This window comes from Pelodiscus sinensis, chromosome 1 (assembly GCF_052426305.1).
Source record: "Pelodiscus sinensis isolate ZL-2025 chromosome 1, ASM5242630v1, whole genome shotgun sequence".
Classification (NCBI taxonomy): Eukaryota; Metazoa; Chordata; order Testudines; family Trionychidae; genus Pelodiscus; species Pelodiscus sinensis.
This window is the reverse complement of record NC_143052.1, coordinates 31,489,023-31,507,954: the sequence shown is the minus strand read 5'-3', so window position 1 is coordinate 31,507,954 and position 18,932 is coordinate 31,489,023. Positions and strand designations below refer to the sequence as shown.

The following is an 18,932-nucleotide window of genomic DNA, read 5'->3' as shown; positions in this document are numbered from 1 at the left end:
CCATCGAAGCAGGGCTACAGTCCCCCTCGGCAAGGGCTACAGTCCCCCTCGGCAAGGGCTACAGTCCCCCTCGGAGGAGAAGGCTTCTTCCTCCCCCATGAGCAGAGCTTTCAAAGAGGATGGGGAGAAGAGGAAGCTTCCTCCCCTGGAGCAGGGCCAACAACTGGCTCCACTCAGGGGGAGGAGAAAGCCTCCTTTCCGGGAGCTGAGCAACAGTCTATCTGGCACTCTGTTAATCGGCTGGGGGCAATGCCGGTTAACAGAGTTTTCTGGCTAACAGTGTGCCAGATAATGAGTAATACAATAAAACTTTGTTAAGCGCATTGTGGTCACTATCACTCCATGGAACTACCTACAGAGTAGGTGGCGTTGAGTTTCCAGCATTTAGTAACACTACGGCAAAGAGCTCCTATGATCACCATGAAGATGGCTGGCAAGAAAATGGCCAATTTAAGTTTGGAGTAAGAGAGCTGTGAGCACCACAGGCGAGGGGAAAAAGTAAAACCATTTTAAAACAGAATTGTTTGATTCCACTTGAATGAACCAAGTCAGACAATGTCAATTATATAATACTCTGTAACAGATGCACTCAGCTCCCAAAATTTATTGAACTGAATAAAAACAAAAAGTTAAAGCAAAAATGTACATATATGTGCGTGTGTACGCACACACGAATGCATGCATGCACGGTCCCTTTGCCCCTAACACGAGCTATAAAGAAATGGCAGATATTGCTGTGCAGCAATACAGATAGAGCTGGCCACTTACTTTTTGTGTAGATGGTGTTGATACTGCAATACCCATTCCTGATCCTGGGAGAACAGAGAGCACTTTGTACTACAAAAAACAAAAATACTTTACATGCAGAACAATTACAAAGGCACATGAAAGAGAATGTGATGTAATCCATCTACTGTGGATCCTCCCACCCACTTCTGAAGCTTTGCCTAAAAGCTGCCTTTTTTTTTTTACTACTTACAGTGACAGATGTAGTATTTAAAAGAGACAACTACAAAGATTATTTTTCCAAATGAAAAAGAAAATTGGTCATAAACCGAATATACCAATGAAATAGCTATTTGAAGTACTTATAACATGTTTGTCAACAGCACGCTCTAAAATTATTGGTAGAGGTCTTAAGGATGTTAAGTATCGGGTAACTGACTAATTGAGTAGTCAATGCATTTTTGCATTGACTATTTGATTAGTCAATAGGGTGCCTTCATCATTGAAGTGCAGCAACAGTTTTAGGGACTCGCCCGCTGACCCCAACCTCCATGCGGCGATGCCACTTTGAATTGCTGCATGCAGACCAACGCTGGGCTCCCTGTGGCATTTCAAAGCAGCAGCACCACACGGAGCCAGGGGTCAGATGGGTAATCCCCAGCTCATCCCTGGCTCCACGTGCTGCTGCCACTTTGAAACACCACGTGTCACCTGGGGACACCCCAGCTGGCTCTGGGCTACACGCAGAATTTCAAAGCAGCAGTGCCACATGTAGCCTGGGGTCTGGCCCTAGGCTTCAAGCAGCACTGCTACTTTAAGTACCCTCTCTTCTCTTCTTCCTCTCCACCCCTTGCTGTTCTATCAAATAGAGGCAGCAAGGGGGGAGTGACTAGTCGACTATCCTATCCTAGCAAATGCTTATCAGATAGTCGACTAGTCCTTCACATCCCTACGAGGTGTCCAATAAGGAATTCACAAACCAGTACTATTAAGGTGAACTATACATAAATGACAATTCAGAGGTACAGGACAGCAGGAATCATAGCTTCCTATTATTGGGCTGAAGAACTCCCATCATTCAGGAACAATACACTGAAAATCCAATAAACAAAGTACTGTATAATGCCTTTTGTAAGTCTTATAGCGAGAGTAGACTACCTGAATGGAAACCAAGTCAAGGAAAATGCCAGAAATAATATTCAAGAATGTAAGATTCTTCTGGGCCATGTCTTTCATGGAAATGTTTATATTTCCTACCACATAAAGACCCCATATGATACTAAACTATAATTCCTAATAGCAAGACCTGGAGACCATCGTTGTCACTACTGAGTGAGCATGAAAGAGGGCAAAGGACAGTGATTACTGATAAAGAAGAAATGGGGTTTAAGCAGAAAGGAGAAGAAAAGAATACTGTACTTAGACAAAATACTGTAGTTAGTTAGTTACTGTGTATATGAGAGGCTGGGCAAAGATCTGAAATCAAGGGATAGGAGAGCACAGAGTCACATTGTAGATTGGTTGTAGCAGGTGAAGCAAGAAGCAGGATACAGTTATCCTAGGACATAGAGATGGCTTGGTTGAAGATTTTAAGAGCAGAAAAAGGGGCATAATTTTGGTGACAAAGTTACTATCCTGACAACAGACAAAGAAGAGAGTCAAACATAAGGGAGGCTGCGAGTTTGATATAGGAAGGGCCATTCACCTGTCAATAGCAATAAAGAGGCATCAGGAGGAAAGATTTTCAATTTTGGAGGCACAAATTGAAAAGGAAGTGAAAGGTCACCTGAGTATATCCCACTTAAACAATTCCCTGCCATTGCAGGGGCCATCTCAGTCTCTCCTGTTCTCTGCTTGTGGTGCACACAAATTTATTCCCCCCAAAATTGAAATGCTTTAGTTTAACCCACATGACTAGACTCAAACCAGAGATACTGCATGAAATTTAATTGCCTGTGATACATAGAAGCATCTGGCTAGACGATCTAATGGTCACTTCCCATTAAATCAAAGAGGGAGGAATGCGGAATTAAGGAAGCTGAACTAGAAGAACCCAATCACAATTTCCATCTTAGTTTTATATTATAATAGGTCTTGAATAGAAAAGACTGATTTTGAAGGTATTATCATCAGAAATGAACCCTAATGTTTGCATTGGAGCTATTGTGAGTTCAATGGATACCATGTACAGGCAGTCCCCGAGTTACGTGGATCCGACTTACGTCGGATACGCAGTTACGAACGGGGCCCTCTACCTGGTCTCCAGCAGACCAGGGGGACGGGGAGCAAAGCGGGGGTACATGCGGGCAGTGGACAGCCCAGACGCGTCTGGGCTGTCTGCTGCCCACGTGTTCCGCCGCTTTGCTCCCCGTCCTTCTGGTCTGCAAACCAGGGGGACGGGGAGCATAGCAGAGCAAAGCCAAGGAGCCCGAGGGCAGCAGGACAGCCACAGCTCGTCTGGGCTGTCCCGCTGCCCCCGTGCTCCGCGGCTTTGCTCGGGACGCCTGTGGTACAGCAGCTGGGGCGCTGCCGGTTGGTCCCGTAGCACCGCTCTGGGCGCTACTGGACCAACCCGGCAGCACCCCAGCTGCTCTGCCCCAGGCGTCCTGATTCAGCCTCTGCTGGTCAGTTTCAGCAGTGGCTGAATCAGGACGCCTGGGGCAGAGCAGCTTGGGTGCTGCTGGGTTGGTCCAGTAGCGCCGAGGAGCGGCGGCGCTACTGGACCAACCCAGCAGCCCCCCAGCTGCTCTGCCCCAGGCGTCCCCAAGTCAGCCGCTGCTGAAACTGACCAGTGGCTGAATACAGTTTCGACTTACATACAGATTCAACTTAAGAACAAACCTACAGTCCCTATCTTGTACGTAACCCGGGGACTGCCTGTACTCCTGTAAACATCTTCTGCAAAACTCGACTGAGCTACTTTGCATTATTTCACTTTCATCCCAATTATCAGAAGAGAAACCCCAATGTTCATTTAAATCACTTTATAAATTTGTAATCTTTACTTAGATGATTGCATGTCTAATTGCATTTCAAAATCTAAAACCCTACTACCTGATTTTTAAAGACGCAGGTCATGAAAACAAAGTAAAATTAGCAATGGAACAGAAAAAGTGATCTTTCCACATGACAATACAATCAATGAAACAGACATACCTTCTGAATATCTGTTATATCTGTTAGTTTAATAACTTTATTTCTCTTTGAAGAGCCAGATTTGGAACTTTCAAAGCACAAGTAACTGAAGACAAAGGAAAGAAAATACATATTTGGTATAATAATTGGAAACCAAAACTCTTAAAATCCTGACTTCTAAAAAAAGGAGCTTTGAAATTCTCTACATTAAAAACAGCTTTGCAAGCAATTATGTAAAAAAAACATATTTCTGGTTATGATTTAACATTAAAAACAAAAAAGCTTTCATAAACTCTATTAATTGAACATCTAATTCCCAAAAGATCAGTCATCTGCTGCATGCTAGGGATGTTAAAATACGTTTATTTTTGTAAATGTGCAACCATTGAAATTTTCAGCAGTTACATGTTTACAAGTTTTAAAACATACAAAAGGAAGTTTTTCTTCACTCAATGCAGAGTCAATCAGTGGAACTCCTTGCCAGAGGATGTGGTGAAGGCTAGAACTTTAACAGGGTTCAAAAAAAGAGCTAGATTCATGGAGGTTAGGTCCATCAATGGCTATTAGCCAGGATGGGTAAGAATGGTGTCCCTAACCTCTGTTTCTCTGGAAGTGGGTGACAGCGGAGGGATCACATGAGGATTGCGTGTTGAGATCCCTTCTTCTGGGACATCTGGTATTGGCCACTGTCAGCAGACAGGATACTGGGCTAAATGGACCTATGGTCTGACCCATTATGGCCGTTCTTATTCTTTTAAGTAGGGGAGCAGATGGGAGCTAGTGCTCGTAGGGAAACAGCTCCTGCCACCCCTGCTGCCTATGATACAGAGGCAGCTGGGGGGGAAAGGCTGAACCTATGTGGGTTAACCAATGAAAACTTCATTGAAAGTCTATGTAATAAGACCAAACACACGACTCTTAAATGACAGCAAAAGTCATCTGTACAATTGCGTCAGGGAAAACTAACGAGAACTTGAATTTAGCTACAAACTATGGGTCGAACCTCTCTAGTCCAGAGCCCTCGGGACCTACCAGTTCCAAACCAGACCACAGGAGGTCAATATTGTCTAGCAGCATTACCAACACTTCCACTGCTTTATGAGCGGTTAGAGGCTATTTAGGGGTAAATTTGAACGAAACAACAGCAGTGAACACTGAGAGCCAGGACTGGTGGCTGTAAACTAACTTTATGGGACTACGGGAAACTTGGCCACACCCATGAAAAGTAGACATCTGACTAACTCAAATCATCCTTGACAGATATTTCTGTACCAGTGAGTTCTGGATTAGAGGTTCAACCTGTACTACAGTAAAACTCCATTGGTCCAGCCTCCAATGCTCCAGCACTCCTGATGGTCCGGTACCATCGGGAACCCGGAAGTGCTCCGGGCAGCCGGACAATTGGAGTTGCTCTGCGCCCAGCTTCCCCCATTCAGCCGCTGCTGAAACTGACCAGCAGCTGAATCGGAGAAGCTAGAGGCAGAGCAGCTTGGGTGCTGCCAGGTTGGTCCCATAGCGCCACCCCTCAGGGCTGCGGGACCAACCCAGCAGCACCCCAGCTGCTCTTGGGGACACTGGGGGCAGAGCAGCTGGAGTGCTGCCGGGTTCGTCCCGCAGCGCTGAGGGGCGGCGCTACGGGACCAACCCAGCAGCACCCCAGCTGCTCTGCCCCAGGCGTCCCCGATTCAGCCTCTGCTGAAACTGACCAGTGGCTGACCAGCTCTGCCCCAGGCTTCCTGGAATCAGCCGCTGGTCAGTTTCAGCAGCGGCTGAATCGAGGATACCTGGGGCAGAGCAGTTGGGGTGCTGCCAGGTTGGTCCCGTAGCGCCGCCCCTCGACGCTGTGGGACCAACCTGGCAGCACCCCAGCTGCTCTGTCCCAGGCGTCCCCAAGAGCAGCTGGGGTGCTGCTGGGTTGGTCCCGCAGCGCCGAGGGGCGGCGCTACCCGATCAACCCAGCAGCACCCCAGCTGCTCTGCCGCAGGTGTCCCTGATTCAGCCGCTGCTGAAATTGACCAGCAGTGGCTGAATCGGGGATGCCTGGGGTAGAGCTGGACTATCGGAAGGGGGGGCTATGAGGGATCTGGGGTGGCAGTCTCCCCCCACTCTCCCCCCGACCCCTCATAGTCCCCCCTTCCGATAGTCCGGCATAGCTGATAATCCAGCAGCCCCCTGGGTCCTAAAGGTGCCGGATTATCGGAAGTTTACTGTATAATGCAGACAAACTTGATGAAGATATGCTAAAATAAAACTTGAAATTCTAGATGTCTGAATTATCTCCTCTCTCACCTGCCATAGTATATAGATGAGGGTTAGTCCTACCAGATTCTAATACACTCAAGGAATTTCAGTTTAAGATCCCAAGAAGCATTGCTAATACACACCCAGTGTGTGTAGAGCAAACAGCTTTGATTCTGAAACCAACGTTTAACTTATTCAACTGTAAAAAACTTTAAAGCAGTGAATAGTTCTGTAGCACGTTAGAGACTGATACAAAATGTAGATGGTCTCATGAGCTTTTGTGGACACAACCCATTTTTTCAGATGAATGGAGTAAAGGGGTCCAGGTTGCAAATAAATAGCAGAGAAAGAGAGGGGATAGAGAAGGGAAGAAGTTTAAACCAAGACCTGACCTGGATGGGCTGCTACTTTCCACATCCTAATGGTATAAAATGCTAAGCACTAGGAACTTAGAATACTTAGAGCCCACTCTATTAGCCTCATTTTTTTCCTCCATTTTTCCCTTCCCTTTCCATCCCCATACCCTCTCTTTTGCTGCTATTTATTTGCAACCTGGACCCCTTTACTCCATTCATCTGAAAAAGTGGGTTGTGTCCACAAAAGCTCATGAGACCATCTACATTTTTTGTTGTCTCCAAGGGCACATCTACACAGCAGAGCTAAAGCTGAAATAATCTACAACTTGAGCTATGTCAGTTGCGTAGCTTAAGTCAAAATAGTTTATTATGGCTTTTGGTGCTGTCTACACAACAGGAAGTCCAAAAAAGAGCACTCTTCCTTCGACTTCCTTACTCCTCGTAAAATGAGAATTACAGGAGTTAAGAAGTCCTCCAGCTGGACATTATATCGAAGTAACTACTTGTAGTGTAGACATAGACTACATTATTTTTTATTCTCAAGTATTTTCAGTTGCAGACTAACATGGCTACCCCTCTGAAACTTATTCAACTGTGTTTTAAAGGCATACATTCATTTTTACCAGGAGTTTGTCAGCATTCGAAATATATAGCAAAACATTAACATTTGATAAACTATAATGAGAACATTCATACCATATTTAAGTAGCTAGTGCTTTACTTTCTCATAATTTCACTGTAACAAGCACTAAAATACTAAACACAGATGCTATGGTTTCCTATGTTACAAATACTTCAGACATCTAACACATTGGAACATGGTAGGATTTAACAAATTTCCAACTGTTACTACCTTATACAGTTTCTCTATTTTTTAATATTATGAAAAAACACTGAAAAGGTCTTCCAATAGGATTACATTTGCATTTCTTTTAAATTGCATTTCTTTGTTTTAACTGTATTTATAAAAGGAAATGGGCTCCCAATAAGTTTATTCTGCCGTCCTTCCAAACAATGCACTGCCAAGTACCAATGACTCACTTTTCTGTAACATAAAGAACTCCATTCCTAATGTAGTCCGTGGGCATCTTCTTGTCTCTGTTAATCAAGCAGCAACGCCAACCATTTTCACATACTACCAGAAAACACAACACACAAAGTCAAATACTTCAAGGACAGTGTCTTAGGAAAGAAAGATGAAAGATTTAAAAATGAGACAGATGGCTCCCCAGCAATCAGAAAATTCTCCTATAAAACGCACCACATACTACAAATGAAGTTTCATGTATGTTCTTCCAGTTGCAAGGCTTTGCTCTATAGCCATTGCGGTCAAGGTTTTCCAAAACATGAAAATATTTGTTTCAAACAATAGATTAAATGACTTCTTCTGAATAGACTAAGCACCTTTTCTCCCCTACCAAATTTGTAGGGACAAGAGACAAGCCAGGCTGAAAGCATTAGGCTCTTTCAGATAATTTTATGAATAAAAGATTAGCTTGATCTCTCATCTACACCAGTTTAGAGTGGATAATATTGCCATACAGTTCACTTCTGAATAGTGCTAGGATATGCAAACGCCAAGACTTTTAATTATATATTTGACTAGTTCAAAAGAGTTAATTTTCTCCACCACTACAACTTGGTACATATATTAAATACCTGCCAAAGGGCGCTCATTTTCTGATAGGTTAAAGATTTCATGGAAATTGCCTCTTTTGGTGGTATGAAAACGACTAGTGTCTTCATCTTTGTTCACTCCAGCTGGGGCACCTGAACCCACATAGCTTCTTGATGATGCTGTTTGAACCTGCAGGGAAATAAATTGGATTAATTTGAACAGCAATATTTAAATGCACTCTTTAAAGGATTAGTTAATTATTAATTTCACTTATATTTAAAATCAAATTAAAAGGATAGCTAAAAATAACCTTGAATAACATTCTTGCTATTTTTAGCACAAATTGGACTTGGTACAATACTACAGTATATTTGCTATACTAGAATATCCCATCTGAAGATAATTTTTAAGTTGGTTCAATTTTATTCTTTAGACAGAGGTATGCCTCCACAAGAATCTGCAAGAGGCAGCTGTATTTAAATATAGTCTCTGCACACCAAGGAATACACCAGATTAAATGTGGATATGACAATGCAAACAAACCAAATTAATTTGCTAGAAGGAACTTCCCCAGGCCCAGTTAATATATAACCAGTAGCAGAATTTAAGAATTGTCTTTGAGAGACAGAAACCAAACCCAGAACACTCAATATAAAGAAAGAATTAAAAAAGCAAACATTAAAAGAACACACACACACACACACACACACACAAAACAGCATCAGCTCGTTATGAACACAAATGCTCAAATTGAAAGAAAGTTTTCCACGCTAAGATCCATACCTTTTCATGCCCTGACAGCTAGCAGGAAAAGAAACAACAAACACAAATGTGACAGTGACAAAAGAAAAAAAGTGAAATCTATTCAACAGTATCATATACAGAATAAAACATGAATTGAATGAAGCTGCAAGATCTTACATACCAAGAAATTGCACACAATGAATGCAATTTAAAACAGTTTATCAGTGGTTAGAGCACACCATTATAATGTCTCCATATTGTCTTAAGGTGGGCTGACCTCCCAACTTCGGAAGCTGATATGAATTGTCCAGGCTAACACTCTTAAAATTGCCATGAACACTGAAGATAGGAGTGGAGATCTCAAACATTATGTGCTAAAACAAAATCAACTTTCAAACAAAGCTCCTAAGTCACTGGATGCTGTCCCATTGTACAGGGTGAAATCCACAAAGTGACTTAGGCTTTTAACTGCCAATTTAGGCACCAAAATCCAACATTTAGGTGAGCATGTGATCTTTGAAACCCCTGCTCAGCTCTAACCTAACCCAACAGGAGCCAAGGAAATTTAGGTGCCTAAGTTTGGCTAGAAGGCATCTGTAAAACTATTCAAGTCCTAATGTTGCCGAGGTGCTCTGCATTTTAGTTCAGGTGGGATTCTCAAACAAGGCAAGGTGCAAGCTCACTTGCAGGATCCAATCCAGTAGGCATGCTCACTGCACAGGCCCTACGCAACACACAGACGGGACAAGCATATTGGGAATTTCTGTGGCTAGATGCGGGGTGTGTGATTATGCCCATAATCCAGTAGCCCAGTGATTTAGAGCAGTGTCTCTCAACCAGTGGTACGAGTACCCTTAGGGGTACTCAAGAGAAGTCTGGCGGGTATGTTGACAAAACTGAAATTTGGAGAAAACTGAATTTTTGTTTTAAGTTTTACAGTACTTTATTATTTTTGTACTTTTTACACCCAAAAATTTCATCGCCCGCCCGGCTACAATTAAATTGTTTAAACAGTGTGTTGCTATGGTAGAAAAAAAATTGTGTGTCTGAAAACTGTAGGGGGTACTTATAATATTTTTTAAAGGGGGTACTTTATATATATAAAAATAAAAGGTTGAGAACACTGATTTAGAGCACTTCCCCAGCACACAGAACATAAAGTTCAAGTTCCATTCAGCCAAATTTGGAGCAAGAAATTGAACCTGATTCTCCTAGTTCACAGGTAAGTGCTTTAACCACTACTCCCCACCTTTGCTTCTCCTCATTTGTTCCCCCCCCCCCCCACCAGAGAAGGCTGACCTGGCTTAGTTGCCTAACTCCAGGGGAGGGTTCATAGCTAGGAAGCCAAGTGCAGAGAGTCATCTCCCTCTGTCCTAGACTTAGGTGCTTCTCTCTCTCCCACTGAGGGGTGGGACTTATAACCCACCCTCTCCATGGCATTCCTGCTGGCTAATTTAGGTGGCTCTGCACTTACTTTTCCATCTTCTAAGAATCCCTTTCTGAGGGTGCTTAACTCTCCCAATGCACTGTAAAGGGAGCTCGAACACTAAACTAAGGGTTCTGACTTCTGTTCACCAGAAGGAAACGTAAGAGTTAGGCATTTCAAGGCATGCCCCTTTATTTAGATCTAGCCCAACGCCTGAATTCTGACAATGCAGTGCACAGCTGCATCTGAAAAGCTTTCTTGCACTTTATTTTGTGTCCTGACTGATAGTATAATGCACAGTTCTACAAGCTGGTGTTTCTCAGAGGATTGAGCCCTTTTTATCACACACAATGCATAAATGCCCATCATGTAGGTGCAGGATCAAGCCCTTAATTTGTACAAACAAGACGATTGTTTGCTGCTTCTGATTTCACTGTCAGTTCGTAGCACTCTTAGTATTGAGCATTAAGGATGTTAAAGGAGTAATTTACTAGTCAAGAAGTCAATGGAATTTCCATCGACTACTCAATAGGCAATTCCGAATTCCTCCTTTGAACTGTACAAGAGCTGCCACTGGGGCTCTTGTACATTTCAAAGGAGGAATTTGGAACTCTGTGTGCAGCCTGGGGCCAGCGGGAAGTCCTGCTGACTCCGGGCTGCACGTGGTGTGCCAGCTTTGAAATGTACAAGAGTTCCCAGCAGGGGCTCTTGTGCATTTCAAAAGCAGAAGTGCCCTCTGGAGCCTGCGGCCAGTGGGGGACTCACGAGTCTCCCGCTGACCTGGGCTCCATACAGCACTGCTGCTTTGAAATGTCACATGGAGACCTGGGGTTCTGCGGAAATGGAGTCAGGGATCAGCTGGGGAGTCCGCAACTGACCCCAGACTCCACTCAGCGCCGCCGCTTTGAAACACAGTGGTGGCGTTTCAAAGAGGCAGTGCCACACAACTGAGCCCAAGGTTAGCTGTGCAGCACTGCCCCTTTGAAACACTGCCTCTGCGTTTTAAAGCAGGAACGCTACACGGAGCCTGGGTACATGCTGATAGAGGCAGCATGGGGCGGTGAGGGAATCAACCAGTCGACCGGACTATCTGATAAGCTTTTTCTTACAATATAGTCGACTAGTCCTTAACATCCTTACCAAGCACAGGATGAAAAAATTCAAAACAAAGAACATCTTTGCATTAAAAACACTGTCTATGAATCTAGTCTTATAAAACAGCTAGGCAGATATGGACTATTTATCATCTTGCCTTTGGAATTACCATAGTATAAGAATGCCTCCATGGAAAAGAACAGGAAAGAATAAAAACGTTCTCCAGTGGAAGTGTTATCCTCACAGTATTATCCTCATTCTCACCCCTTTGTTCAAGGATTAATGTAATGTTAGCACTGCTTTTTAACAGAGCATGAGACCTCCTTGAAGAGATTCAGAAAAGCTTTAAGACATAAATACTTAACCTCCTGGTTAAACACCGAATGGAGAGTAGAAGGGTTTGTATAAAGTTGGCTACCACCTTTGCTTCTCTCTGAGTCCTAGTGATTAGTTTAGAAACCAGACCCCATTAAAGTGGGGAAAGTGGGGTGGTGGAAAGGAATCCTATCTCTTGGAAGGCATCATACTTTTAAAAATATAGAATTTTAAAAATCTTTCAGGAAACGGAAGAGACATACTGTTCTTTAAAGGTTGATTACATGTCTATAAATCAGTGGACCACAGAATATGGAAAAGGGATCAGTGAAAGGATGTCGTTACCAAAGAACAGTAGTTTTCAGCCTATGGTTCACAAACGTGGAGATCTACAGACTATATCTAAGATTTCCAAAGGGGCTTATTGCCATCTGAAATTTGTTAGGAGCCTGCAAATTAAAAACAGGTTGAGAATCATTGCTATTAATGATTGTTAAAACACTCATTATATAGTGGGGACAAAAAGAAAGTTCTATGATAAAATTCTATTTGTAGCTACCTCTACTCCATGTAACCATTCCTTGTAAGTGTATCTAAGGGTGCATCTATACAGCATCCTAAATTCAAAACAAGATATGCAATTTGTTCTATGCAAATAGCATAACTTATTTTGAGTCTATTTCAAAATTTGGCGCTGTCTACACAGCACCACATTTCAAAATAACACTATTTCAAGCCATCCCTTAACTCTCGTGCAACGAGATTTACAGAGATGGTGAAATAGCGCGCCTGTATTTTAAAAAATATTTCAATATTTTGAAAATAATGACTGTTGTAAAACACTGTCAAACTCACAGATGTGGAAAAAACATGTTGCATTCCAATGTGCCTTATGCAACAAAGTTATTGTTTCTTATTACAAAAACTGTATTGCTAGTAATTATGTGGAAAGCAGAATGAAACTACAGTTTATACTAATGGTACATTTATAAACAGTTTATGAAAGAGTTAAGGTTTTAATAAATGTTTAAATCAATTATTAAAGCTAAAAAATGGTGAAGGCTGATTTACACTCATCTTCTATGTTTTTTACTGATGCACTTATAACCATATTTATGTCTGTAATCACACTTAGGTTTGTAAGATTCTTACAACAACATCTATTCATCATTTATTCAACTAAACTAAAACTTTTATTGAATGGAAAAGCGACAAGGAATCCTGTAACACCCTATAGACTAACAGATGCATTGGAGCATAAGCTTTCATGTGCAAAGACTAACTTCATCAAATGCATCTGACAAAGTGGGTCTTTGCCCACGAAAGCTTATGCTCCAATACATCTGCTAGTCTGTAAGGTGCTACAGGACTCCTTGTCACTTCTGCAGATCCAGACTAACACAGCTACCCCTCTCATATTATTGAATGGGTACTTTTAAAAGTCACAGTGATTCTTTATCTAGGTAACACACTGAGTACTCACTTATGGCATATGGATAAAAAAGCCTTATATTTACTTGTGATGTAGATACTATTTTAGTAATTTTTCTTGTGATAAGCCTTAGAATACCAAAACACTTTTGTTTAAAAAAATTTTTTTTTAAATCCTTGTCTACAAAAAGCAATTCACTTTATGAATATGGGGACCCCTGATTTACAAATAAAAACATGTCAGACTACCACGGAAGTGTGAAAATTGAAATTAGGTTTAACAATTACCCCTCCCTCAATGTGCTCTAGTCACTGCAAATAAAAGAAAAAGTGGACTTTGTCAGGCACGTAAAAACACAAAACTTTACTTACCCGTCTTGATACTGTAGCATTAGATCTTTCTTTGAGTTGAGGATCTGTAGGCAGATTTGTCCAGATGATATAAGGAGTATCATACTTAGCTCGAAGTCTTGGGCATCGTTTGAAGATAAAATCAATAAGGAAAAACTTAATTCCAGCATAAAGTCCTGAACAATTGGGGGGAAAAAAATCTGTTTTTAGCAAACACAACTGTAATGGTCAGGTTTTCCATTACTTTTCCATAAAGTCCATCAATAAACCATATTTTACTATTATTTCTAATCAATGTGGTATAAAAAATATTATACACCTACATACATGCTTTCATCTCATAAAGTGGACAAAATGGGAGTTACAACTGCAAGATCTCTGCAGCTATAATTTTGGTTTCTTTGCATAAGGTTAGTATTTAATGCTGAGAAGCATTAAAAAAAAAACCAAACCCAAATATGTGCCAGCTGTTTTCAGAGCAAAACAGAGAAATGACAGACGCCCTTTTGCCCATTTTTCTATTAAAATAGTATTCCTCTATAATAATCTAAATGGAAACAGAAAGTATTTGGACAGTTGATTATGTCCTCTTATGTTACACAAAAAAACTTTTTCCATAGGTTATTGAATATACTTGAAACCTCTAATCTCTTAACAGAGGTTAATAATTTTAAAAGGAGTCTTCAGAGTGAGTGAAATCTCATTCTTGAAACACATGGGATAACAAATTTCAATCAATTCAACCACCATAAAAAGTTAACCAATATGTGTAGTAGTTGCTTAATCTAATGTAGCCATTTAAAGTCAATGTCACATTATTTACAGTTTAAGAACTGCATTATCACAGTCACAAGTTTCATTACAGAAACATGGTGGCAGCAGTGCTGGAGCAATTTGTATAGTGAGGGTGCTGAGAACCACTGAACCAAACTGAAAACCCTGTACATAAGGGAAACTTCAAGCCAGAAGTATGCAAGCACTCCTAGATCCAGCACCTTTGCATGTGGACACTCCTAATTCATAGGAAATAAGTTACATGAGATACCAAAAAAGCTTTTCTTTCTTGATTCCTTTCAGAAGCACCCTTCTCTCCCTGTTACACACAGACACTTAGGAAGCAAAAAGATCTTTGGCCATTGCTAACATAACTTTCCTTTCTATTCAATTACTCTAATAGCTACCCTTTGGCTAACAGTCAAATATAAGGAAGGCCAAATGTAAAAGGACAATTTTACCCCTAATGTTATTGTTCCTTATGTCCTTATTCTACCAACGACGTCACTGCTCCTTTCATGTTTTTCCTCTCATTCTCAGTTCATAACTTCTTCTCTATTGCCCCTCATACTTAATCCCAGTCCTTCAAACTAACCCATGTTAATGGCACATCATCACCAGGCCTGTTTTGTTCAACATCCCAGCTTCCCTAAGGTACCATTCACTAGGTCTCCTTGTACATTCTGCCTTTTAAACTGTGTGCCTCAGAGCAAGAATTGTGCCTTTATTCTATGCGTTTTACACAGTGCTGATTCTTTAGTAAATGTGGTGCTTCAATGTATGGATTTAAGTTTTGAACAAAGGATCAAATTATCAAAAAAAATTTCTTAAACTGGATGATCTTTAAAGAGCTAAGTCTACCCAGCAATGTAAATATATTTATTTTACCCATTGCAAGCCCTATCATCCTGTAGGGAAAGAAGCAGGATGCAATAAAAGCCGCCCACAGAGCAATATATAGCTTCTGCGTTATTTCGGGCTGGACCCACATGAACAAGCTGTAAAAACAAAACAGAAATAATTATTACATCATTTTGTTTTTAGCCATCTGGAGATTGTTCAAATGGTTATTTAGGAGAAAAAGAAATGAATAAACCTACTTCTTGATTTTTTCCAATATGCCTGCCATTTTGCCAAATAGGTTCTGCATTAAAAGCAACAGATAGTTAATGTGTGGTATAATTTCTCCTGCAGATAACTGATACTATTGAAAGCAAAAGTTACTTCCTATGTTAAGGGATTCTTGAAAGCCAATCACTTAGGGTATGTCTACACTGCATCCTCCTTCGAGAGAGGAATGCAAATGCAGCTGAATGTAATTGCAGATGAAGCACGGATTTGAATTTCTTGCACTTCATTTGCATAATCACATCCGGGCACCTTTTTGAAATATTCTATTTCGAAAGAAAAAACCACAGTCTAGATGTTGGGTTATTTCAAAGAAGCATTTGCATTCCTCTCTCGAAGGAGGAATGCAGTGTAGACATACCTTCAGTTTCTCCTGGTTTTAGTTAAAAGTCTAGAGAATTACAAAATATGCACTTTCACTAATATGCATGATTTCCCTTTACAATTTAAACAAACAGCATTCAGCGGGATTTCAATTTTGTTACATATCTTGTTCTGTAATACAATGGTTCTTAACCTTTTGATACTGCAGACCGGCAAACCCATGCACAAACTTTTGACGGACTGGTAACACTTTAGTTGCATATTTGCATATTCATTGTGCAAATAATGAATATGCAAATACAATTGTACTGACCCACCAATAGCCCAGTCCCCAAAGCCCCCCAGTGTCAGCCTAGAGCCCCAACCCTTCCACTACAGCCACAGCGGGAGTGGTGTATCCAGCCCCGGCTGCAGCCTGGTAGCAGATCAGCAGCTGGGAACTGCTCTGGTTATATATGAACTAAATTAAATGAAAGGAACTTCTTAAATTTCTTATCGCTAAACAACATACGTGTCCTGGTAGTCATTTTAAATTGATGGAGAAGTCAAAAGACAAACTATTTAAGTAGACAACACACCAGATCTGAACTAATAGAATTTGGATGGAACAGATTTTGGAAATGTTGATTATTGTCTGTGTCATGGTTTGACCATTAGCTTCTTTGGTTGGTATCAGGATCCACCTCTCTCAAGCACATAGTGGGTCTATTCGGATGGTACATCCTTTGAAGCAGATGGAGACTATTAGATTCCCTACAGCTCTGATGAAGAACATGGTTTATCCAACACTTAAACCACTCTGATGGCCTGGAAGAATTTTCTACACATTTTTTCCTTGTCCTTTGCTATTAAATTGTATGGTTTATTTTCAGCCGCTCCCACATTATGCTCTAATAAACATACAGACAGCATGGTCTCTGGCTGTTGTGGGAGAAACAGATAAACAGTATGTTGATGTTGGCATCATTAAGAGTAAAAGAAGATGAGAATCTAAGGGTAAGAACAGGTGAAAAAATGTCAGATGTATAAATAAGGAAGGGCAGAATTACACAGGAACTGGAAGAAAGACACAAAGCTTGAACTTAATGTAGTAGGGGAGAAAGCAGGAACCAAGGAAGGTACTGTAAGAAAAATAATGAGCCAGGAAAGCTATCTTAGTAGCCATGTTTTGTATAGGACAGAGGAGTCAATGTAGGTGTCAGGAAGGCCAGGGAAGTTGTTACAGCTGTAAATGAGGGCATGAATGTGTATTTTAGCTGTGGGGACAGAAAGGATGTCAGACCATGTCAGGATATAGAAGAATTTGGACACTGCCTAGAAGGGATTGGCTGAGAAGTAGGAGGGAGGACTTGACAATTCCCCTGAGTTCTGAGTTATATGACAGATGGTAGCATTGCTCAATCACAAAGAATGGGTGAGTAGAGAGGATCTGGAATGAAAGGTAAGAAATTCTGGCATGATCAGTTCAAGATAATGGCAAGACATTAAGGAGGAAATGTCAGACTGTCTAAATCAAGACTACAAACATGTGTCTACATCTAAGGACCATTAGCTAGAGATAACTAAAGCTAGTGCAGAAAGCAGCAGCTCACTTTTATTAATCAAGTTTTCATAAAGAGCACATTTCAATAAGGGAGTCCTGAACAGAGTGCAATGCATATTAACCAGTAGGTGGCATTTAAAGTGCTAGTTTAACTCATTAACTTTCCCCAGGAAACTACCAATTTCCTGGTTTGTTTGTATTTTTTTCTTATAAGGAACAATGGGTTGAAGATGGTGGGCAGCACTTATTTGCAGTTATTATTTTACTATTATTGGTGAATATTATGGGTCTGAATGGCCAAGAAGATCATTTATGGCAGTTTATATGTTGGATGATCAAGAACCAAGCATTGAAAATCTGGGTAAGGCTTTAGATTCTCTTGTTATTGGAAAAGATGGCATTCTAGCAGAACTACTTAAAGGTGGAAAACCAACTTTTTACTTCATCTGTATAGTCTCCTCTAATGAGCTCATAAATCGCCTCCAAGATGCACATTGGTCTCTTTCACTCACCATTGGTGTGAAAAAGACAGTAATCATGGTGCAAGGCACAGAATACCAACCTTCCATAACACTCAGTGATACCAATCTCCAAACATATGACTCATTTTGTTACTTGTGAGCTATTACAAGAACTTGTCATTGGAAGAGGAGCTGGTATATACGCGTTGGGAAGGCAGCCACCAATTCTGGTCATAGAATGAGCATGAAGAAGGAGCAAAATCACCAATGAAGAAGTGTTAATGAGGGCACAAATCTCCAGCCTGAAAGCTATTAAGCACAACCTTCTTCACTGGTTAGGTCATGTACATAGAATGCAAGATGGAACACTTCCAAAAGACTTTTTATATGATGATTATACAAAAGGTCAAAGACAGAGAGGATGCCCAAATTTAGGTTTCAAAATGCCTTCAAGAGAGATCTAAAATGCATTGGTAATGAGCCACAGACTTGGGAAGCCCAAGAGAAAGATTGTTTAAGCTGGCGATCCAGTCTGGAGAGAAACATTGCAAAATATGATAAACTGTAGCTCTCAATACTCAAAACAAAAAGACAAGAGTAAAAAACAATTAGCCATCGTTAACAGGAAAAGACCTTTCGTTACATTCAATGCAACGAAATCTGTTTGCCCATAATTGGCTTTTATAGTCATCAAAAAAGCTGCTATACTCAACTGGTTATTGCAGATGTGAGTTCACAAATATCTTTAAAGATGAATGGGGCCATTATACATGTTGTATTTTATTCATTTTTGTATTTTATTTGAAGTTTTCCTTATACAATTCAGTATGTTGTTTTCATAAAATCGAAAGCAGTTTAGTAATGATTCCTACTTCTCCATTACAAGGTATTTCTTTTAAATATATAAAGGAACAAGACATTACAAGGTAAATTAGTTCCGACACCAAGCTCTGTCAAGGTGTATCTTCTTTATTTGGGAAACACTGGCAAAGTTTGAATGGAGCACAGTACCTACCTGTGCTTTTTGTGCCACATCTAGAACAAGCTGAAATTTTTCTGACACTGTCAGGTCTTCCTTTGGAGGTTCCTAGGAAAAGATACAAAAATTCCAATTAAAATTTACCTTTTAGCTTTGTCACTTCTCTTTATATTTTTAGAAAACTGCTGGTTACAAAAAAAATCAAAAAACTTTTCACATACAATAAAGCCAACAAATATGCATCCTGTATCCTAAATTTACTGTAGACCACATATGGGTTTTAGT

The 18,932-nt window shown here is 40.8% G+C and overlaps 1 protein-coding gene across 5 annotated transcripts in view; it reads right to left on the bottom strand.

Moving 5' to 3' along the window:
- The window catches only part of GRAMD4 (GRAM domain containing 4), a 125,512-nt gene that overhangs the window by 4,760 nt on the left and 101,820 nt on the right, over positions 1 to 18,932 (bottom strand). For all 5 annotated transcript variants that reach the window (XM_075927714.2, XM_075927735.2, XM_075927721.2 and 2 more), the window contains exons 11-18: positions 18,684 to 18,755; positions 15,313 to 15,356; positions 15,101 to 15,210; positions 13,460 to 13,614; positions 8,118 to 8,265; positions 7,500 to 7,593; positions 3,883 to 3,967; positions 769 to 837 (exon numbers count right to left, since the gene is read on the bottom strand). In XM_075927714.2, coding sequence (XP_075783829.1) covers positions 769 to 837; positions 3,883 to 3,967; positions 7,500 to 7,593; positions 8,118 to 8,265; positions 13,460 to 13,614; positions 15,101 to 15,210; positions 15,313 to 15,356; positions 18,684 to 18,755 — 777 coding nt within the window. The remainder of the gene's footprint in view (positions 1 to 768; positions 838 to 3,882; positions 3,968 to 7,499; positions 7,594 to 8,117; positions 8,266 to 13,459; positions 13,615 to 15,100; positions 15,211 to 15,312; positions 15,357 to 18,683; positions 18,756 to 18,932) is intronic.